This window comes from Mustela nigripes, chromosome 2 (genome assembly GCF_022355385.1).
Source record: "Mustela nigripes isolate SB6536 chromosome 2, MUSNIG.SB6536, whole genome shotgun sequence".
Lineage (NCBI taxonomy): Eukaryota > Metazoa > Chordata > Mammalia > Carnivora > Mustelidae > Mustela > Mustela nigripes.
In genome coordinates, this window is record NC_081558.1 from 110,311,974 (window position 1) to 110,335,933 (window position 23,960).

A 23,960-nucleotide genomic window follows, 5' to 3' on the forward strand; every position below is an offset into this window, starting at 1 on the left:
TCTCTCTCTTTCTCCTCCCACCCTCCCTCCTCCCCCCACCCCCACCGTGTCCAGACTTCTGCTAGGTTTATCTCTCTCCCAAGGCAGGAAACTATCTTTACATCTTCCTTTCTCTGTGACTCAGAGTAAAAACCTTATGATGGTATGCTTAGTCCTCTGGGTTTTGGCTCCTTGAAACCTACAAATCTTTTACCACAATCCCTGACTCTTCAAATGAAAATTTGCACTTCCAACTTTGGTTTCTGCTTTGCTCCTTTAAAACTCAAAGTTGTAGCCAGCCTCACCTAAAACAATGGGTGCTCCACCTTTAATAATAGGGAGGCAGAGGGCAAGGGGAATCCTGGAAATGAGGACTACATGAGAGGAAATTTCAAATAGTATCTTCCTACACATGTAAAGAGCACTGCTGAAGTCCCATGTATGGACCCAGAGTCATTCTACCTTCATCTATGATTGTGGATCTATTAAATGTCCAGTTAAATGCCTTTATTCCCAAGAGTATGCATAGCCTGGCACTTTCTTCTTCCAAATCCACCTCAAAAGGAGAGGGAAGGATGTGGAGACTGAGTGTCAACTCCTCTTTCTAGAAGCTTGGCTATGGGGAGGAGGAGAGGGAGAGACTATGGAACAAATGAGAAGCCAGGAAAGCAGAAGTATGGTTTTAGTGTATGAAGACTTGGCCATGTTTTGGAGGCATAAGCAAAGGAGGGATTCAAGATGCCAGAGAGGGGTGAGAATCCCCCAAGCCAGGTCCCCCGTAATGTAGAATTGAGGAGATCCAAAGTCCAGAATTACTTTTGAAGAGAAAAAAAGTTTACAGAGGGTACAGATGGAGAAAGAATGCTTGGGGGAATTCCCACCCAGTGAATTCCGAGATTCTGCTGGGAATGAGGACAGGACCTTAGCTGGGGCAGTGGCCAAGGATATATAGAATGAAACTACTGGGAGATGCTGAAGATGCATCCCAGCCCTATCAGCAGCTTAGTGACAGCTACAAAGAAAGCAGATGGTTACCTGGATCAGGCTCAGGGAATGAGTGCTCTGGGAAGTCACATAGGTAAAAGTTAGTGGTGCTGGCCAGGGTAGGAAAGGCTCAGAATTCAGAAGACCTAGAATGAATCTTGCCACTAACTCACAGAGTAACTTTTGGCAAGTTAATTCCCTTCTTAGAGCCTCAGTTTTCTTAGCTCTGCAATGAGAGGAATGGACTGGATGGTCTCGAAGGGCTGTTTAGCCATAAGATGTTGTGTGTCTATGTCTGTAAATCCAAGTCAGTGGAAAAAATATGAAACAGGAAGACTCTTAAATGGGTCTTCAACCCCCAAGGCCCTGAGGAAGGGTTTCTTTGGGAAGAGATCCCTGTGGGTAGAGCATGAAAATTCTTTATTAGTCAGGACCCTTTCATTCATGAGAAAGAAATCCAATGCAAACAGCTTACAGGAAGGAAGTGGGAGGGAGGGAGAGAGACAGAGAGAATTATAGGCTCACAAAGCTAAAATGTCCATATCACAAGGCTTCAGTTATGGTTAGATCAAGGAACGCAAGTATCAGGATACAAGCTCCCTCTTGCTTTACTCTTCATCTTCTAGACCCGCTTTTTTCCATTAGTAGCATCATTCTCAGAAGACTCTCAATGAAGTGATCATAGGCAAATCTTCGCTTATAGACAGCAGCCTAACAACCTCAACAGGAAGGGCCTTCTCCTTTTTAATATGGTTAGCAAAATTCCCAAGGCAGACTTTCATTGGGCTGGCTGGAGTTACAGTCCCATCTCTGAGCAATCGTCCCTAAAGCATGAGATGATTTAACTCATCAGGTCAGTCACCTTCCTACCTCTAGAGTCAGAGGTAAGATCATTTCAACTCAGGACATATGGACTAAGAATGGAAGGAGAACGGACCCCAGAGGAAAACTGGGGCATTGTTACTTAAAACTGCAATGAATTCTAGAAAAACAAAAATAACATATGCTCCTAAGAGAGGATGATGAGGGATGCCTAGGTGGCTCAGTCGGTTAAGCGTCTGTAGTTAAGTGTCTGCCTTGAGCTCAGTTCATGTCCCCAGGGTCCTGGGATTGAGTCCCACATCAGGCTCCTTGCTCAAATACATAAAAACAGAGGGTGTTGAGCTGGTAGCTCTGGCAAAGAGTAAGATGAAGCCCAGAGTGTGATCTGTCCCTCCTTCCTTTGGCTGCAGTGTGTGGGGTCCCCAAGTTCTCCCGGAACCTGATAGCCAGGATCTTCAATGGACGCCCAGCCCAGAAAGGCTCCACCCCCTGGATTGCCATGCTGTCATTCCCAAATAATCAACACTTCTGTGGTGGCTCCCTTCTAGGTAAGGAGATGTGGGAAGTGTGGGAGATCCAGGATTAGGGGGCAGGGTGAAAGTGGAAGAACCCAACCCTCTTCCTGGAGACTGACCAATATTTCTGGATTAGGAATCACTAATCCACACTAGTAGTAAGACCCAGAAGGACAGTGTCATGGAAAGAGCCCTTAAGTGGAGCTAGGAGATACATATTCCTATTCTAGCTTGCTTCTTCAGTCAACAAACACCTATGAAGTCCTGGTAAGTCTCAGGCACTGGGAAGGACTAAGTCAAGGAGTCAGACCCTCAAACACTGATTACAATACACTCAGATGAAGCTCAAAGGCAAGTTGTGCCATGGCTCTCAGACTAGGGAGAACCAGGAAATTCACCCTGGAGAAGCCAGGGAAGGGAGATTTACACAGGCCCTGAAGGCCATACTTAGGAATTTAGATCTATCCTGAAGGCTGCTGCAGATTTATAAGGATGTTCTCTCCAGGGGCAATACGAATTGATAGGAGAGTAAATCCTAAAGCCAGGATTTCAGTGAGGTGGCTGTGGCAATCATGGGGAGAGAAGTCATTAGCCTCAGAGTAAGAACAGGAGACAAGAAATGGCAATAAGACAGATTCAAAAGCATTAGGAAATAGGATTGTCAGGATTCTGCTATAAAGCGAATATGGGTGGGAGTGGGAATGAGGGTAGGAAAGAGATGGCTGATGGCTCTTCCTGCCATAGTTTGGTCCTGATGATAAAAGGTCCATTCCAATTCTGACATCATAGGAAAACCTGATAGCAACCTAGAGTCCCCAGCCAGTTCCTGGTCTGATCTCACCACAGAGGAAGAAGGCCCAGATGGATCCACATCTGCCTAGACAGCCCCCAGACTCAGGCTCACCTGTCACTCACCTCCCCAACAGTGGAGTCAGGTGAGGACAGCTCCACGATAGATCAGTGCTTTTCCAACTTTAATGTGAATAGGAATTACCTGTGGGTCTTATTAAAATCCCCAGATTTTACTACTGAATGCAGATTCTATTTCAATAGATCTGAGGTCCACCTGAGAGTCTGCATCTCTAAGAAGTTCCCAGATGAGGCTGGTACTGTTGATCCAGGGGCCACAAGGCCTGAGTTTGGCCAGTAAGCCCAGGGTCTTCTGTGGACTCACCTTGGGGTATCTGGTGCTCACCAAGCCCATGGGTTTAAGGCAGCCCTAAAACCCAGTTTAAGATGTTCAGTCTTGGCCTCTTGATTAGAATAGGCAGATGAAATCACAGATTTAACTCCCCATCTTCAGATTAGGGTTATACGAGTGTCTGACTTGCAGCTCTGAAACCCAATGGAAAAGAGTTCTGAAGTGGTCTGAAGCAATGGTGGGGGTGGGGCCGGATGGGGCGGTGCGAAATATATGCATATACAATTCTGTTCTCAGGCACCAGCTGGGTCGTGACTGCAGCTCATTGCCTCCACCAGTCTCTCGATCCAGATTACCTAGTCCTACAAGATTCAGACCTGCTCAGACCTTCTGACTTCAAAATCATCATGGGTGAGTGAGGGACAGTCTGACTCCTGTCCCTTAGAACACTCATTCTGATGCTTACTGCCAATGTTCAAACCATTGAAGTCAACAGTGGTTCTGGGCATAAGGTGTGTCCACTCACTTACTTATCAGGACAGGACACCTGGAGTGAAGAATGAGCTAGAATTGGAGTCCAGGGACCCGAGTCCAAGCCCAAGGCTAGGATTTTCCGGTGGCAAGACCACAAGCAAGTCACTGAAGTCAAGGCCTCCATTTTTATAATAGTGAAGTAAAGAGGCCAGTCTAGATCATTCTAAAGACGCGTTAGGCCTCTAGAAATCCATGGTTTCTAGGAAGTCATAACCCAAACAATCCAAGCTCAACTTCTCTTTCTTAACTGATTCAGTTTGGTTCAGCACGTATTTGACTACAGACACTATTCCAGGATGTAAGAACATAATATAATTAAGACCTAGTCCCTACCCTCAAGGAACTTACAACCTAATAAAGGAATAAAATATGAGCACAGAGAACTCTAGTATAAGATAGGAAGCAGTAAGTCCTATAGGAGAGGAAGAGAGAAGTCGCCATGGGAATTCACAAGAAAAAGACTTGTAACTGACGAACCTAACTGGAGAATTGGGGAGGCTTCCCGGAGGAGGGAATGCATGACCCTGGCACTGAGGTTGAGGATACGGTTTGAACATTGGCAGTAAGCATCAGAATAAGTGTTCTCAGGCAATGGGATCAGCTCAAGAAGAAAGACAGAAGTGGGAGCCCGTGTGAATACTTGGGGAAGGGCACGTAGGGTGGGACACCTGGGAGCAAGGGGCAGCAAAAGGGTTAAGGCTGAGAACAGTCCAGATGGTACAAGAGGGGACTGAGAACACGCGTCGTGTGCCTTCTCTTGCTCAGGCAAGCACTGGAGGCATCAGTCGGATGAGAAGGAGCAGCATCTCAGGGTCAAACGCCTCTTCCTCCATCCCCTGTACAACCCCAGCACATTCGAGAATGACGTGGCTTTAGTGGAGCTGCTGGAGAGCCCAGTGCTGAACGACTTTGTGATGCCCATCTGTCTGCCAGAGGGCCCCCCCGAGGAAGGTACTCTGCCCCACCCCTGACCCCACCCCTGCAGAGCAGCAGTTGCCTCCGCAGGCAGGTCCCCAGCATGGTGAGGCTCTGCGGGATCCTTCGGCAGCCTCCCCTTGAACAGCTGAGTCAGAAGTAGATCCAAGGCAGCATGCAGCACACAGGCAGACTTGATCAGTTTTCAAAGGACTGGATCGTCAGGATCCAGAAGAGAAAACCGAAACCAGACAAGTCATTGCAAGAGGGAGAATTTAATCCAGGGCATTGGAGGACTAGGGCGGTAAGGGGAATGCTATCGTAATGCAGGCAGTACCCGCAGGAAAAAAACCACCCCTCCTCAGGCTGCAGAACAAAGTGGGGAGGATGGAGTCCCAGAATCTAGAAGCTTGGAAAAGGGACTCAGAAGCCCGTGGCAGGGCCCGGTGCTGATGTACTGGGGGAATAGCAGGACCAGGTCCTGGGGCTAGGGCAGTGCCAACAGGAACCACAAGTCTTCCAGGAAGCTCCCCCTATTTTGGGAGTCACCTCCCTCTTTGACAAAGCAGAATTGTCACTTCAGAGTCTCACCTGCAGCATCCACCAAGCAGAGTAAAGAGTAAGTCTGGAGCTGAAGGACGATAGCTTAATCACCTCTACAGGTTCAAAACACTGTCCTGGCAGTTCCCAATCGGGTAACCTCGAGAGAGGGTCCGAACCTCAAGCCCCTTACCCCTGTGCTGAGGATAACACCCCATAGGGTGGCTGTGATACTGAAGTGAAATAATACACTCAAACATATCGGCTTCCTCTTCAACTTGTTCTAAATTCAGTGCTGCTGTGTCATAGCCAAGCAACAAATACCGGCTGAATAGAACTGAGCCAACAAGAAAGGCACAGGTATGAGTCTGATTTATCCAACGCCATGTGCCTACCATGTACCAGTGGCTCTACTTTCATTACTACTTATAAAAACCTTGTGGGGGTAGGGGGTGTAGTGCCGTTTTCCAGATGAGAAGACTGAGTCCTAGCACTGTGAAGTGACTCACCCAAGACACAGTTTGGAAAAAGCATAGCTGGGGCTGGAAGCCAGGTTGTCCCACATAACTCCCCCATGCTCTACTCCTTTTCAAATGAAGAAATGATTGTTCTGTCAGTGCTCAACGCTTTTCCACCTGTCCCAACATCTGTCAACTTCACAGACTTCTAGGACATCAGAGTTGGGAGAGGTTTCGGAGAATCCCAAGACCAGCCTCTTCCTTTTTTTATGTTTTATGGATGCGGAAGCTGGGGCTCAGCAGGGGAGGGGAGGGTGGGGGCTTGCCAAAGGCAGTGAGCACAATGTGGACTAGGCTGAACTCTTACATTGCTCACAAGCATTGATTGAGCACCTACTACATGCTAGTGCTACAGTAGGCACGGGGATACAGCTGTGAACAGGTAGCTGAGATGACCGCCTCTGTGGAGCCTAGGTTCTGTGCTGGCTGGGAATGGGAAGGAATGAACAACCAATCAACCAGCTAATGACTCCTAGAAATCAAAGTCCAAACCTTTGTTTCAGGTAAGCTCCGGCCCAGCAGTCCTCGTCCCCACCATATTCCCTTTCTCTGATGGGACAAATTCAGCCCTTCCTTCACAGGCAGAGAATGATGGGGCTGGAAGAGGCAGCTGTCTGAAAACCCCACAGACAGCCACTCCTCTCTCACCGTGTCTTCTTTCCTCCAGGGGACATGGTCATCGTCAGTGGCTGGGGAAAGCAGTTCTTGCAAAGATTCCCAGAGACCCTGATGGAGGTGAAGTTCAATTTATGTCCTATAGAGAGTGATGTCTCTCCCCTCATTGGACCCTCCTGCTCCTTGTTGCCCCTCAGGGATTCAGAGTCTTGGGCAAGGGGTGGGTGAGAGAGAGACACCAGGGGTCCAGACTCACGTCCAAATTTCACCAGGACTTTGAATCCTGATGACCTTGGTCTGTTTGTTCTACATAGGGCTCTAATCTCTAAATATTGTTCAATGTTTCTGTAGCATATTAAAAGCTCGGGTAATAGAAATTCTTCCAGAAAACAGCCGGCTTAGACACCCCAAAAGATGATCTCTCGGTGTACCATAAGGATTCACATTCCGGAGTAACCAAGAATGAGCTAAAGATTGGCCTCTTGAGAGCTACAATCCTTGAATAATGAACTTGATGGCTGCATTTAAAAGTTCACATTTATATCATTTCATAAAAGAATAGTGTCCTGGAAAAGAGAGTTCTGACTCCAAGTACTGGCTCCTACCAACTTGCTGGGTGATCCAAAACAAGTCATTTGCCTCTCTAGACAATTGCATAGTATCTCAAGCTGCAAAGTTAGGGGCCATGCTAGATGTCCCCCCAAGACCTGCCTGATTCTGACATGACTGGGTTTTATAACTGCCACAGCTAATTTCTGCATCCTTCAACATAGGATATTGTAACATAGTTTAAATTTTCGATTTGCAACAACCATTCATCCCTTCTTTCATTAATTCCCAGGCATTTACTTGGTGCCTCCCATGTACCAGACATTGTGCTAGCTACTAGGAATGCTGAGGGGGCGGAGGAGTGGGAGAGAACACATCCGGCCCCCAGCTTCCTCGTGCTGATAGTCAAGTGAGAGGGGCAAAAAGTAGTCATCAACATGATAAATGTGATGAGGAAGGAGTGCAGGAAGCTCCAGCATGTATAACGGGAAATCCAACCTCGCCTTTGGGGTCCATAAGGGCTTCCCAAAGGAAGTAACTCTTGAACAATGCTTGAACGGTGAGTAGAGGTGAGTCAGGCACTTGGTGGTTCACTGAGGATATGGGCTCATGATCACCCTGCCCTGACATTCTCTCTCCACCTCTCTGGGAAGGCTGTGGTCCAGGAGAGGCCTAAATGGCGAGGGTCAACAGGAGCTATAATCTTGGAGCATGTGAACCACGCTGTTCTCAGTTTGGGTAAATGAGACTCATGTGTTTCCTCATGTTGTCACAGACTTCTGCTCCAACATCTATCCCAAAGCCCCAAGGGCAATACTAATCACAGTATTTCACTTTTATGTATCAGTTTATTGCTTCAGGTAAATATATATATATATATATATATATATATATATATATATATATATATCATACTGTAGTGGGGGAGAAAGTACGTAAATACCTGCTGTAAGGTGAGCGGCGGTAACCCCCATGGTACTGAACATTTATACAGTGCTTGTAGTTTACAAAGCATCTGTTCATTCATCTCCTCTGTACCATTCCATGTGATGAGTATGTCAAATATGGTGACTTCCATTCTTCAGATAAGGAAGCCGTCTCAGAGGTCTCAAAGGCCAGGATTGCACTATGTGTCTCAGGTTCCACATCCAATAATTATAGGGGTGGAGGGAAAGTAGATTGACCATAGGTTTTGTATACATTTTCATATTCGGAATGATGAATGTGCTAGGCAAATATTATTTCCATTCTACAAATGAGAAAACTGAGTCCCAGAGAGGGCAAAAGACCTGCTCAAGCTCACACAGCAAGTTCATGACTGAGACAGTAGCAGAACATGGATCTCCTGACTCTTTAGTGTTCCTTTACTTGCACCAGAGGGTAGTTTCTGGGACCAGGTCCAAGGTAGACCCAGGCTCATTCTGGAAGGGGACAGAGAGGAACCAGCTCTAGGTGTGTCAGAGCAGGAAGGTCTCCTCAGCCAAGGGGTGGGGACCAACCATGGCCTTCTGTTCCAGATCGAAATTCCGATCGTGGACCACCGTACATGCCAGGAGGCCTATGCCCCTCTGAAGAAGAAAGTGACCAGGGACATGATCTGTGCTGGGGAGAAGGAAGGTAAGTCAAGAGACGGCTTACAACAGGGCACCACCAGCCATCCTGAAGAGGGGTGACTGTATGGAGGAGTCAGAGGACAGGAAGGAGAATGGTCAAAAGAGGAAGAAATCCACTGGGGGATTCCACTGTGTCAGAGAAAGGAGCGCCAAAAAATCCCCGCCATTCTCTTCTCCAAGCCCAAGTTTTCCCCTATGAAAGAAGAGTCCCAAACCAGCCCTCACTTTCTGAAATCTCTGAGCTCTGAAGGGGCAGGACAGAACCACGCTCAGCCCAGGTTTGGGTCACATGGTCTATTGCGCCCCCTCGCGTCCAATTTTCTGAACTACAAGTCAGATGTAGGGAAAAGGAGGCTCCTTTGGATTTGGGGCTAGGTAGAGGAGCCCTTTAACCTGCATCTCCTTTTCATCTAGGGGGAAAGGACGCCTGTGCAGGTGACTCTGGAGGCCCCATGGTGACTCTGGATAAGGAGAGAGGAGAGTGGTATCTGGTGGGAACTGTGTCCTGGGGCGACGACTGTGGAAAGAAGGACCGCTACGGAGTATATTCCTACATCTACCACAATAAGGACTGGATCCAGAGGGTCACCAGGATGATGAATTGAATTCCGTTCCTCACCCCTGACACCACCTGTTTGTGGTCAGTCAGCAGCACAGGATAATTCTCTGGTACAGGATGCCCCTCCCCCTCACCCCTTCCTTCAGCCCACCCTTTAGGGGCTCCTAAAGGGGGCATCTCAGCCTGCTTTCCACACTTTCTAAAGGCTGAGTAGCTGAGTGATCAGAACACAAGGCTGAATCCAAACACTATCGCTCACCAGCTTTGCATCACTGGGCAGGTGATTTTACCTCTCAATCCGTTTTTTTCTTCAATATTATGGAAATGGCATACCTTACCTACCTCATAAGTGTCTGATGAGGATAAAATTAATTAATAATTACATAGCACTTAGCACAGTGCAGACATAACCTAAGTGCTCAGTAAACATGACTTAGCAAGAGGTCATTGTGCTTACCAGGCAGTTGAAGCTCTCTTACAAATCCCACTGGCTCTTTAGGGCTGATCAGTATGCACCTTTCTCCTCAACCTTGACCATCTCCTTCATCTGCCCGCAAATATCTCTTTGCTACTATGCACTTTTCTCAGTCCCAATCCCTGACCGCCATAAAAAGGCAAAAGAGACAAGATTCTTAGTCCTAGAGCATGTCCAATAGCCATGCATTTATTAATGTGAGCTGGACACCAAGCCATAAGAGTGCCTGAGAGAAGCAGGATGGGGATGAGGGAGCAACCAAGAGCAGTGGACTGGGAAATCAGATGCCAGGTTCTAGAACTAGCTCTGCCCCCAGCTCTTGTGTGACTCTATGGAAGCCCCTTCTCTTTGTCCGAAAGGACCTTCCCAGCTTTGACAGCCTAGGATCTAATGAAGACATTTTTCCTTGATAAGATGACTTAAAGCTGAAATAACGAAAGGCAAAAATTAACTTATGGTTCGATAGGGTTTTGATGCAGACCCAATACTGCAACTGCTACAATGCCCTCCCCACCCCCACCCCATCTGTCATGTGCCCGTTCCCAAGAACATAGCCCAGCAAAGTGCTAGTCAAGGGAACCTCCTTATTCCTAGGCACAACATCTGTTCGTTCCCTTCCTGGGAACCTGAGCTGCACAAGGTCAGCCCTGCTGCGCTAGACTCAGGCCCCTGCACTCTTCCTCCTTATGTCCACAACAGACTCCAAGAAGCCATTCCACTGGTTCCTCACCTTTGTCCCTCACCATGCATGCCCTGGCCTTGCAAGGTTATAAGTGTTTACCAAGCAGAATGCCTCTCCCCTCCAAGAGCAACCTCCTCTCTCAGGAAGCTTCCAGAGACCTCATCCCTTCCAGAGCTCTGAGATTTAAGCCCTTCAAGGAATCAAAAGCTCCAAGTTCCTGTCTTCTGTTCTATCAAAATTGATCTTCATGGGCGATTTCAATTCTTAGCAGCATTGCAGTTGGTGGAGTCATTCAGGATCTCTTGCTGGAAGAAGATAATGAAGGGTGAGAACTCATGGACACTAAGCCCTAGGCTGAATGCTCAGGGACAGCAATTCACAGGCTGCTTCTGGTTCCATGAGCAAGTCATTCTACCTCTTGGTGCCCTGCTGTCTTCACTGTAGAGGGAAGATGACAATGGGTACCCAACTTCATCAGATACATGTCAGACAAGATGGAGCTCTGTCTCAGACACCAAAGAATTGCAATGCGAAGTTTTAAAGTTGTTTTTAAGGCATTCCAAAGCCCCATACTGTCCCATTTCACAGCACTGCCTGGGTGGCCCCATGGGCTAGGCTGTGCTGACTGCTATGGAGAACACCAAAATGTAGGAGCTCCTACAGGAAAGTCTGACACGTGCGCAGGTGACTACCATGAAAAGAATGAGCCCTGCTAAATGCTACCCTTGGGAGCAGTATGGCCACTCTGGTATGGAGGCATTGGGACAGGGGACTTCAGGAAGGCATCCGAGAGGAGATGATGTTAGCTCGGACCCTTGAGACCATTTCCACAGGCAAGAGAGAGGGAGGCCTTCCAGGTGGAAGGAGCACACGAGTAAACATCCACTCGGGCTTTCCTGAGATTACGCCAGCTTCTCTCACAAAAATGACATTTACTGAGCCATTGTTCTGATTCTGGGGTCAGAATCAACGTCTGAAATAGCCTTTCTCCTAAAGGTCAGACAACTGTGGGGCTTGAATAGCCTGAAGATTTATATACAAATCCAGACTTCTGTTTGGACCCAGGTCCTTTTGTTATTTCCCCCAACTACAATTTTACCCTTATTCTGAGGATATGTCTAAATGGGCTGTGGAGCTTTAGCTCACCTTTGATCAAGAAGCATTTATTAGCTATATCAGCCCCTGCACTGCTGTGAAGGTTCAAGAAACCCAAACTTCTCACAGAGCGATAGAAGCAGAGGCTTGAAATGTCTATTAGGACCATCTTCTTTAGAGATAGGAAACTCCTTACCTCCAAATGCAGCCATTCCAACTTCAAAATATGCTGCCTCTTAGACAGCAAAAATCCACCTCCCTAAAATAGCTTTTGTATCAAGCTGTGATTCCTCCCATGAATGCTTGGTAGCACTAATGATCATGCCAATTTCATTAGCAACGGAAGCTCTTGTTCTTATGAGTAACTACACATGTGTTCCAATAAACATCTGCATTGAGCCAAAGCATTCCGTTTGGCTTCTATATTTTTCATGCACTGATGATTCTGGTAAATTGTGTTTTCACTTATCAACAATTCTCTGCATCTGATTAGTATCACTGTATCTTGAAGAGAGATGAGGGGAAGATTGTACTGTCAATACTATAGCATGTCAGGTTTGGGGGGTCAGTTCTGATTAAATACCTTGTCCTGTTGTTCCTATCAATTACCATATATACCAGGATGCTAATCGTTCAGCATCCAAATTCCATTCCTCCTCCACACCCAGAAGAGAAAACAAAACAAAACAAAACAAAATGGTTTTGTTTTGTTTTGTTTTGTTTTTGATCATATGTTTAATAGTTTGGTTCAGAAAATATGGCACTATGTCTATGGTGTCCTGTTCTGGAGTGTAGTATGTACTTTGCTTTTACTATGAGTTGATCTTGTCTCCTGATGGCAGGAATCAAAGAATCACCATCAACAAGTGGCCCTTCAAGCAAAGGTAGGTAAGATCAGGGAAGGGAAATCTATACCAATCATGTGACAGAGATGATAGCCAATCTGGGTCTAGAACAGGCCTTGAAATCAAGAGACTTAGGTTCTAGTGCAGAGTAGGTTGACCCTGTCGTTCACTTAATTTCTCCGTCTATTAGCTGGCAGGAAAATCTTTGCCCTACCTCTGTCTGAGATTTGTAGAAACAGATGAATTAGCAGACAAGAAAGAACTTTGGAAACTAAATGTAGCTCAAATATAAAAAATTCTGAGAAATAATCATTAACATTTCTGAACATTTACTGTCTGAGACCACACTAAACTCTGATATAATTCTCTAATCTCTCCTTACAGAGTACTATTATTCTTGCCATTTAAGGGTGAGAAAATTGAAACACAGTGAGGTTAAAAATGTGGCCTAACCAATAAACAGCAACATCCCAGTAGCAACAAGCACAACTTGTGTTCATATTTTGGTTTCTAACACTGTTCTCCAACAAAAGGAACATTAAAGAAATGACTGATTCTAGGAGTAGGGTGGAAAATATACAAGATGATCCTGGAATGTCTTGTTCCAGAAAGTAAGGTAGTCACACACCATGATGGGGTATGCCAAAGGGACACAAGGAGCCAACTGAAAGAGCTCTGACAGCCAAAGCCAATTTGAGCACAACAATTTGAGCACAACAAAAGAAAATAGTATTGGATTATTAACCCAAAGTATAAAATGAATATTCTTGAGTATATACCGATATGAGTAAGTTATTGAATAAATAAGTAAATGGGGAAGAATAGATACATATCCCATGGAGAATGCTAAGTGATTTACGTAAATAATTTGCTTTAAAGGAGATGGAGCATGACTCTCCCTCCCTTAAAGGTGAGCTTCGAATGGTAAATGGAAAGTAAAGTAAATGGTATGGAAATTGGGGGGTGGGTGACAGAATAACTTTAGAGTGGAGAAACCTAACCAAAACACTACCCCAGCCAGGTGATCACAGTTGGTATCAACAGTGATAAGTCATATTGGTAGTATGTGACCTTCATATGCCATACTGAAGATAGCACTAACTCTGCGTTCTTCCTCCCTTCATTTTGTAACCTTGGCCTAATCAGGATAAACACATCAGAAAAATCCCCTGTGAGGAATAGTCTACAAAATACTTGACCAATACTCCTCAGAATTGTTAAGGTCACCAAAGCTAAAAAAAAAAAAAGTAGGAGAAGCTATCCCACAAGAGAAGCCTATAATGGGCTGAATTGTATCCTTGAGAAAGATGTTAAGTTCCCATCCTCAGGACCTCCAAATGTGACCTTATTTGGAAATAGGGTCCTTGCAGATATAACTAGTTAAAACAAGGTCATACTGGATTATGGTGGGCCGTTCACCCAATATGATGGGTGACCTTCTAGAAGAGCACATGAGAAACAGACACAGACTCAGGAAGGAGAACACCTTGTGAGGACAGAGGCAGGTAGAAGCCCTACAACTAACCCAAGGAAGGCCAAGTTGCCAGCAACCTCACATACTGGGAATAGTCCAGGAAAGATCCCCCCACCCACCCACCCCGCCCACTCAGCCCTCCGCCCCTGCCACGTTTCAGAGGGAGCATGGCCCTGCCAGTGCTTTGAGTTCAGACCTCGAGCTTCCAGAACCATGAAAGACTAGATTTCTGTTGTTCTGAGCCATCCAGCTTGGGATGCTTTGTCATGGCAGCTCTAGGGAACTAAAATGGAGCCTAAAGAGACTTGACAACTAAATGGGACATGGGATCCTAGATGGCATTCTAGAACAGAGAAGGGATCTTAGGTGAAAATGAAAGCAATCTAAATAAAGATGGACTTCTGTTAAGAAGAATGCATTGACAGGACGCCTGGGTGGCTCAGTTAGTTGAGTGTCTGTCTGCCTTTGGCACAGGTCATGATCTCGGGGTCTGGGGATTGAGCCCCACATAGGGCTCCTTGCTTAGAGGGGAGCCTGGTTCTCCTTCTGCCCTTCCCCCTGTGTGTGTTCTTCCTCTCTCTCTGTCAAATAAATAAATAAAATCTTAAGAAGAAGAAGAAGAAGAAGAATGCTTTGACACTGGTTTATTAATTATGACAACTAAACCACACTAACGTAAGATGTTAATAGTAGGGGAAACTGGGAAAAGCTTTATGAGAACTTTCTGTACCATCTCTACAAATTTTCTGTGAATATAAAAGTATTTGAAAATTAAAAGTTTATATTTTAAAAATGTGACCCATGTTCTCTGTCACGAGATGGGGACACTGATTTGAAACCAGTTCTCATGGACTCTGGGGTCCCAGCTCTTACTCCACTGGTTTGACACCAGTGGTTCACAAAGGAGGTTGCATGCAGGAGGCACCAGAAATACCAGAGTCTGGGTCCCCCTCCCCCAGAGATTCAGGTGGAACCAGTATGAAGTAAGTCCTGAGCATTGACAGGTGGGATTAGTAGCTACCCAGGTAACTCTAATGTGCATCCAGTTTGAGAATCACACTTCTAGGCGATCCTGCCCATATGAGACCTCTGCAGAATTTTGGGAGCCTCTATTTTCCCAGCTTGGATCTTTGACTTAGGCCACACAGCTGGTGGGAAGCAGAGGTGAAGTAGGCACCCTGCTCCTCTAGCACATAATCCAGAACTTTCTGTGACTCTTGGCCACAAATGCATCACTATAAATAACATCTCTGCAAGAGTGTTTTCTTGGATAATCTTTTTTACTTTGCAATTGTAAACTGAAGAAGCGGAAAGCATTCTAGGCATGGGGAAACAGCATATGCACAAGCAAGTGTATGAAAGAGCAGTGGGTGTTTGGGGGAAACTGAGTGACTTGTGTCCCTGGAGAGCCAGATAAATTGGGAGAAAAGAGAACATCAGGAAGATCTGAAGTGCAGGCCTTGGATGCTCACTTGGTTTCAGGAATGGGAAGACATTTGAGTTTTTTGAACCAAGGAGAGATGTGATCACTTGACCTTTCAAATGACCCCTGAACACAGAAAAGAAACTGCGGGAAAACACAGTGAAGGTAAGGGAGTCAACATGCCTTCCAGATATCAGGCAAGAGACCCGCTGGCCCTGAATGAGGGCAGGCCTGTGGGGAGGGCAGGAATCTGTTTTTCCGTGCCCTGGGAAACTAGGGCTGAGCCTCAAGGAGACACTGTTAAGAGACTTCTAGCTTCTGTTAACACTTTGAGGTGAATTAGCAGAGAAGCAGAGAGGAAACAGGGCACAGTCCCAAACCCAAGGGTGGTAATGGTTTTCCAGGCCCCTGATCTTTCTGTGAGCTGCAGGCATCCGTGCTTATCTCCAGAAAGGAAACCCCGGCATTCCCTAAATTTGAGGGAAGGACACAAACATGATTGCAAAGGGCTTCTGCAACCGTCTCCAGCATCTGGTATATGTTGGCTTTTTTTTTTTTTTTTTTTTTTTTTTTGACAAAGTTAAGAAAAATAATTTGGATGCAGAAACCCAGGCTCAATTCCCAGCAATGAGCTTCTGATGACAGGAAAAAGAGCCCAGACCCTTTCGACACCTAAGCAGATCACAAAGACTCCAAAGGAGTCCCCTCTGAGGAATGGGCTACTAGGACAAGACAGTTTTATGACAAGGGAAGGTGTGTCAAGCCCGGATGGTACCCCGGGGGAAGCATGGTGAATGAACAGATCGGCGTGGGTGGGGAAACATAACCCCACCAACATCAGTCAGTCCCAGGGGAGGTCTCTGCATATTTACAGGTTAAGACCCCAATCCTTACCATAGGCCAGAAGCAGACAGACCAAGCCCTGGGAATCTGGGAGGCACAGAGTAGATATGGTCCAGGCCCAAGATGCTGACCTATTTTGAAAGAGAAGATCTTCATCTCCCCTAGAGCTGTTTATCCTGTGACATTATTCCATTTTGCCCATTTCCTGACACTATCTTGGCTTATTTCATGCATGCCTATTGAAATGCTCACTCATGGCCCAGGCCTGCCAACGAGATCCAAGACAACAGAATTCTTCATTTAAACAACTCCGACAACATCTCCCTTTGGTCTGAGTCTGTGTGTCCAATGCCCAAATCCATACTGGCAGTCTAGGCCTCCCACAAAGCCTTTTAGTTTTAGTTCATTTTAAAATTATGAAATACTTCAAACACACTGAGAAAAACAGAAACAAAAATCCACGTCCTGCTCAGACTTGATGAAGTGACATTTCCTGGACGAGGGAGGGGCAGGACTCCAGCCAGGGAGTAAGCCGGCACCATGACAGGGAAGGTGCTTTGGGCCACGGAAAGAGCTCTGAACCCTGACCCCGGAGACCCAGCTTTCAGGCCAAGCTCTGCTGCTGCACAGCTCTGGAAACACAAACACGTCATGTTCTCTGTGCCTCAGCTTCCACAGCCCCTGGGGGGGATGCTCCTTCTTTTCCACCTGTCTACATGGAGAACCCCAGGCTCAGTCTGTGGCCTCTTTTCAATCTACCCTCCCTCCCTGAGTCCCCTCAGCTAATCTCATGTCATCTAATAACACCTAAATGCTGATCGTTCCAATTTTATCTCTAGCTTGGGCCTTTCCTCTGAACTGCAGTCATGAACACTCCCCTGCCACCTTACATTTCTCACATTTAATGCCTCGCATTAAGTGATCTAACAGAATGTCTATGATGCATCTCGACCTTCACACGTCCAAAACCCAGCTCGTGACATCGCCCCCAGATCTATTCCTCACGCAACCTTCCTCATCTCCGCAAGTGGTAGCTCTGTTCTCCCGGTTGCCCTGGCCAAAAACCTTCGGCCCTCTTTGGCTCCTCTTTCTCTCAGACCCCATGTCTAAGACATCAGCAAATCCTCTCCGCTACCTTCAAAATACACCCAGACCCAATCCCAGTTGTCACTCTTTGCTGTACAAATGAGGAAACAGAGACCCCGGAGAGGAGAAAGAGAAGTCACCCGAGGTCAGCTGCCAAGATGCCCGGATAACATCTAACCCAGAGCTGGGACCCACATTGCTCAGACGCCAGGCACAACCCCCACCCCCACCCACCCTCACAAGCTTCGTCAGGAGATAGTCACACAGCAGGGAGATTTCATTTCCCTGACGCATGTGGCAGTATCCACACAGGGCCAAAAATGATTCCAGAGGAATTTCCTTAGTGGGGAGTCCTATAGAGAACCAGAATGGGACTTGGAATCCAGCTGAATTCCTTCTGGGGTATTTCAGCCAGTGGAAATGGATCCCAGAAATCACTGGTATTTCTGTTTGGGGTGATTTTTATTTATTTTTTTATTTTTTACTTATTTTTTTTAAGATTTTATTTATTTATTTGACAAAGGGAGAGAGAGATCACAAGTAGGCAGAGAGGCAGGCGGGCGGGGATCGGGGGGGCGGGGGCGGAGCAGGCTCCCTCCTGAGCAGAGAGCCCGATGCAAAGTTCGATCCCAGGACCCTGAGATCATGACCTGAGCCGAAGGCAGAGGCTTAACCCACTGAGCCACCCAGGTGGCCCTGGAGTGACTTTGATATAGCTATCTTTGAAGAATGATGAGTGGCCAGCTACCATGCCACTGGAAAAATTAAGTCACTGCTTTGAAATAAATTTGAGGGGAAGAAAAGAAATGACTCTACGCATATTAAATTAACACAAACCAGGTCTCAGCCATGGGCTGGGAGCTTAACCCTTACCTTCCTCCTCGATCTTTTTTTTTTTTTTTTGTCCTACTAAAACATTTACCAACAGAGCTGCAGCACAGAGAGAAAGAGCCCCCTCAGGACTCAAAGGAGAGGCTCCCAGCTGAAAGGGAAAAGGGAGTAAGGAAGAGAACAGCCATAGGCTCTCTATCAGGCAATGTTACCAACAGTGCGTCATTTATTTCTTACCATAGCCCGGTAAGTCACAAGAATTATTCCCATTTTGATGAGAAGGAAAATGGGGCTCAAGGAGTTTAAGTGATTTGCCTAAGGCCATAGAGCTCATAAGAACCAAGACTCAGGGGTTTCTTAACCCTGAATTACATCATCTTCCTTTACTCTGTGCTATGTAATGCTGGTCAAGTTTCTTACTCTCTCTAGGCCTCTGTTCCTTACCTGTGACATAAAGGCCCTAGATCGAATCTGTCTTGTAGCTCTGCTGGTCTATGGATCACTATGTAGAAAATTGTCCTGACCCCCAAGAATTATTTTCCCATGGGGCTGGCCCTGTCCCGATGAGTCTGAGGGCAGTGATCAAGGCTGCACTGTCTGCGGACCCCACACAGAGGATTTCAGCTTCTGGAATCACAAGTCAGGGCCTGTAGGTCTGCTCCTGGTTTGCACAGCAAGATATCTTGCACTCAAAAGCTCCAGTGGGAGAGGGCTGGGGTCCTAAAATGTCTCCGAGACGTTTCCTTATAATGCCTACAGCACATCTAACAACTTCATCTTGGGGCATGGGGCAATGTGGGCAAAGGAAGAACTGCCCCAGAGAAGTCTTTGCTGGGATGAGGGTCAGACCAGTGAGCAAACCTACAGCCACCCCAGCTGCAGCAAGAATAAGAAAAATACGGGAGACAGAGGAGGCCTCCGGAGATTGTAGACACCTTCTTACAGCAGAGGAAGAGGCTTCATGCTTTAAGAAAGAGGTCTGAGCTAGAACTAGGTGAGGGTCAGACTCCTTGCTCTGCCACTAGCTGGCAAAGGGACACAAGATAAGTCACTTACACACTGAAGCCACATTTCAGGGAGGAGTAAAGCCATAGGAAAGAATGATATCAAAATTTGATAAGCATCTGGCAAGGGTGACAGAGCTCAATAATGGAGATTCTCAGAGCAGGACAAAGCCACTGTAGCAGGGGAACAAGAAGGAACTGGGAGTTCTGAGGGAGAGTCGAGTCCCCGGGACAGGGAGTAGGGAGTAGGAGGGAAGCAGAGTCCTAGCCCTAGAGAATCCAAGGCAGGTCATCAAGGATGACCTCCAGGCTCAATACAGTTAGAGTAGGTGCAGAAGGAAGCCTGTTCCTCAGTGGGAAAGATTAGACCAGGCAGCACAGGCGGGTCACCCAGAAGTCTTATTCTAATTCAAATGCTCAGGCCTCATGCCCAGAAATTCTGATTCTCTTGGTCTGAGGTAGAGGTAGGCACTGTTATTTCTTCAAAAGCTCCCCAGCATTTCCAAATCTCAGCCGGGGCTGAGAACTCCTGCAATAAGCAGCGATCCCTGAGAGACAGAGCCTGCCCACTTAGTGCCCACTGGATCCCAGCACCCAAATCAGGGCTTGCCAGACAGAAGGTGTTGTTCAGGACATGTGGATAAAGGGATAGATAAAGGGATGACCACTGCATGAATCACCAGCCAGGTATCAGAATTTCATGAGGGCAAAGGTAAGACTGGCCTCAGGCTGAGTCCCCCAGATGACTGACTAAGGGCTGCCCACATCCTTCCTGGGCATGGACATGATTGGCCCCGACCTTGAAACTGGAGCTAGATAAAGCCTTATGTGAGATCCCCAGAAAGGGGAGATGGGGAGTGGAGATGGGGGGGACCCAACAGCCCATTACATTTTTTAGGGACACTGTGGTGAATCTCAGGCACACATTAATGACTGCTAGACCTGACTGAAGATATCCCGTCTTTATTAAAGTATCCCATCTTTGTATATGTGACCCTCCCCCCTCCACCACTACAGATGGTGGTAGTTTTCCACTAAAAAGGGGAGGAGTCAAAAGGGAGGAGGAGAAGGAGAAGTGGGAGGAGTCAAGTTATTAACAGAGGTGAGGTGAATGAGGACCCTTGAAAGTACAAGGTGGTATCCCTCCTCCTGCCTTCCGTTTCCCTCCATGCCCAACCCATACTCCTACCAAAGTCTTTCCTCCTACCCCGAACCAGACCACATGCCATTTTAAAGTGATGTAAGTTTCTCCTACATATCTATGCACTTCTCTATGGGCAAAGCACTTCCCATCTTTAATGCTCTCTCTCTTGATAACGACACCCATCCCTGTGGTTCTAGGAGGACAGCAGATGGTTGGTGAGAGGACTGATGCATGGCCAATGTGGGAAAGCCTCTCAAGTAGGGTTTCAGCAAGAAGCCCAGGAGGCCAGGCCCCTGCCCCTGCGTTGTGACCATCAGAACTGCTAAGAATCAGGCAGACTGGGTCCCTGAACTCTGCAGATTTGTCATTATAATGGAAAGTCGTATATTGGCTTTGTAGAGATTTTGTGCTTTGCATCTAACACTCTCCCTTCTAAACCTCCCCTAAGTTCTCTGTCAGTTGATATGCATTAGGTGGGAAGCCTAGTTCTATGGGACTCGGCCCCAGGCAGGTCTCAGAATCCACCCTGAGAGGAGGAAAGCTGGAAGCTGGGGGATCTGGGGAACAGAAGCAAGGGACCCTGGGTACCCGGCACCAAAGGGACAGCCTAGTGCCCACCTGTCTTTCTCTGCTGTGTGCATGGAGGCAGAGCTGTTCATGAGGCTTCTACACTAGGTCCAGGCTGATTTAATGCCGCAGTCCCAGATGTGGGAGCTAATAAGGGAGAAGAGTAGGGTATTAACAAAAAAGCAAGAACGAGCTCATCACTCCAGAAAGGCCTTTTGAGATCACCAAGTCCTGTCATTTTCAAGCTTTTTTGTTTTCTTTTAAAGCAGTTAAACCTATTCTCATCCACAACTCTTAAGCAAAACTCCAAGACAGATCTGTTCTGATTAAGGCAAGAGGAGAACGTAGGAGCTGAGAATGAGCAGTTTGACCAGGATGGGAAATCTACTCCATCAGCCTAACTTCCAAATCCAAAAGTCCCTGGGGGACCTATGCAGAACTTTGGGGCCCTGTGTTTCACTTTGAAAAACCAACGATCCAGGCCAAAGCTTACTTTTATAGATGGTAAAGACGAGCGATTTGTCCAGGGTCCCCATGCAGTCAGCAGCGGTACCAGCCCTAGAATTTAACCCCACTCCCAGCCCAGGTCGCTCTTTGACCCCCCCCCCTCCAGCTGGCTGGCCCCCACAGGCCTTGGGCCCCCCGAGCCCATGGGGGAATCAGACAGAGCTGCGGAAGGAGAACTGCAGGTAGATGATCAGCAGCAAGACTGTGGCCCAAAACAAGCACCAGGGGATGGAGCAGAAGTTGCAGCCAGAACCCTCCTCGGCCTGGGGCTTGGTGGGGCTGGGCGCCCGGGAGAATGTGTAGGTGGTCGCCTCCTCCTCCAGCAGCTTCTCGCTGGGCTTCCAGTGCACGATGCCCTCCTGGCAGGCCTCGCAGAACTCGCCGCGGTGCCGCCGGGTGTCCTGGCGGCTGGCCACGTGGATGCGGTACTGGCCGCCACGCTCCCCGTAGCACTGCTCGCGCAGGCTGGTGATGAGGTTGTCCACCAGGCTCTCGATGTTCTCCTCCAGCATGCTCGACTCGTCCAGCCGCGCGGTTCCGCACTCATAGCACAGCTGCTTGAAGACGCGCATGCGCACCGAGCCCGCCCGCTGGGCGCGGTCCAGGTACATGTGGAAGAGGATGACCACGTGGGGCGACTGCCAGGTGTGCCAGCACCAGGAGCAGTGGAACCTGCGGGGAGGGGGTTGAAGTAAGAGGAGAAGACCGAATCGAGATGGTGGAAACAGACCCCAGAAGGCAGTGTGTTTACAGGCGTCATTAGCTTTCCCGGGGCATCTGCCCAGTCTGTCCCTTCGAGGGTGCCCTTAGGACCAGAGCGGGCTTGTCAATATGCACCTGGCATCCTCCTCACCTGTGCTCTGCACAGGCCTCAGCTTCCTCCAATCCAATGCCTTCAGGCCCTGCCCTTGGGGCTTCGGCTCTGGGCATATTTCCTTACCTACAAAATGTTCCTGGTGCTGGGGATGAGTCCTTCCTGCTCAGACCTCCTTGAAGTCTCCTAGCCAGGATGACCCCAACATTTGGGAAAGGCGCAATCTACCTCACATTCTACCTGTAATACTGACTGTGAATAGGATAGACCCAAATCAGGAGAAAAATGACACCATCACTACTTCTCAGACTCCAAATCAGTGCCTGGGTTAATGCATCCCAAGGCCTAGAATTGGAGAGGGTCTCTGCCCAGAGCGAGGTGACTGAGGCCAGCTGGTGATCACAAGTCACCGACCAAGGTTGGAGATGCTACAAACCTTCCAGGTCTCCAAGAAGCTCCTGGGCCCAGCAAATGTCCAGCTCTTGGTCCCCCTCTAAGACAGGTAACCTCTAAGAGGTTAGGAGTCTCATATTTTCATTGTCTTCTCTTTTACTTGAATCCTTTGGGGACTATTTTCTCTCTCAGAGACTGGACTATAAAACTAGGATTGGAAAATGTCAGAACTGGAGGAATATTCAGAGTCACCTTATTAACCTTTTGTTTCACTCTCAGGCATAAAGAATTAGAAAATGATCCACATACACACAGCTAGAATTCAGAGCCAGTACCCAGCACAAAACTGGTGTCCAATAGATGTTGAATTGACTTGAATGCACAGTACCAGGGAAGGAAGGAAGGCCTTGCTCCTGACCCCCACACTGCACCACAGAGCCTCCCCATCTTCTGTCCCCAAAGGAAGACTTTACATAACAGACCCATGGACAAGAGTGCTAGAAAGTCATCTCAGATATTATTGTACATCCCAAATCACTGAGAGACCTTGTTGAAATGATTCAATAGGTCTAGAATGGGGCTGGAGATTCTGCATCTTTCACAAGTTCTAGGTGATGCTGAAGTTACAGGTCCATGCTCCACAAGGCAAGGATCCAGACTAAGCCCTCCTTTTGCAAACGGGGAAGGTGAGGTCCAAGAAGGAAACTGAATCACTCAAGGGCCGTGGAGCTAATAGTAGAGCCAGTTTCTAGCCCACATCATGTGTTCAGTATTTTGTATTGAGTCAGGCTGAATTAAAGAGATTGAAATCAAACTGTCCCAGGACCAGAGCACAGAACTTGATCCCTAGAGACCTTGAGCCTCTTTCTCTTGGTTTTCAACCATTTTACATTATTAAAATCTGAAAAGATGTAAAATGTCAGAGTTTACAGCTAATAAGTATATCCCACCTCTTTGAAACTACGATTCAGAGAGGGCAAGTTACACAAGAGTTCAGTGGAAGAGCTGGAATCAAACTCTGTCCCACCTCTCAGGTAGAGACTCTTTCTCTGCTTCCCAGTCTACACAGGCCAACAGCGAGACTGATCCTAAGTACCTGAGTCCTCCCTATCAGTCTGTTCTTGGAAGATGCCCCAGGGCTGCCAGCAGGGCGTCTACTTTCTGGGCTACTCACCTGCCTGAGGCATGCAATTCCAGGTACTGCTTCCAGCCCGGGGCTAGCACGTTGTGCTTGAGGTTGGGATCTATGATGAGGTCCCAGCTGTCGGCTGGCTTGGCCTCCTCCATCTTCTCATAGAAGACCTTCTTCCATTCACCTGTGGTCACGCTTTTACACATGGTCTCGTCAGTGGGGAGGGAGGGCAAGCTCCACTTGAGCGAGAACACAGGGAAAGAAGGCAGGCGCAGGGCAGGGCAGCGCAGTCTCCACGGTCTAAAAATCCTCATCGACAGGACCAGGAGGAAGCAGGACCCAGCTCCCTCCTTTGTCCGCA

The 23,960-nt window shown here is 47.5% G+C and overlaps 2 protein-coding genes across 2 annotated transcripts in view; one reads left to right on the plus strand and one right to left on the minus strand.

Annotated features, from left to right (window-relative positions):
• MASP1 (MBL associated serine protease 1) overlaps positions 1 to 11,935 on the plus strand; it is a 65,181-nt gene extending 53,246 nt beyond the window's left edge. The window contains exons 10-15 of the mRNA XM_059391310.1: positions 2,196 to 2,333; positions 3,739 to 3,852; positions 4,741 to 4,926; positions 6,616 to 6,683; positions 8,630 to 8,729; positions 9,140 to 11,935. Coding sequence (XP_059247293.1) covers positions 2,196 to 2,333; positions 3,739 to 3,852; positions 4,741 to 4,926; positions 6,616 to 6,683; positions 8,630 to 8,729; positions 9,140 to 9,330 — 797 coding nt within the window. The 3' untranslated portion in view covers positions 9,331 to 11,935. The remainder of the gene's footprint in view (positions 1 to 2,195; positions 2,334 to 3,738; positions 3,853 to 4,740; positions 4,927 to 6,615; positions 6,684 to 8,629; positions 8,730 to 9,139) is intronic.
• Positions 11,936 to 21,412: 9,477 nt separating this feature from the next.
• On the minus strand, positions 21,413 to 23,913 carry RTP1 (receptor transporter protein 1). The gene is made up of 2 exons (XM_059388031.1): positions 23,642 to 23,913; positions 21,413 to 21,932 (listed from the first exon to the last, which is right to left on the minus strand). The coding sequence occupies exons 1-2, from the start codon at positions 23,911 to 23,913 to the stop codon at positions 21,413 to 21,415; spliced, it is 792 nt and encodes a 263-aa protein (XP_059244014.1).
• Between the last annotated feature and the right edge of the window lie 47 nt (positions 23,914 to 23,960).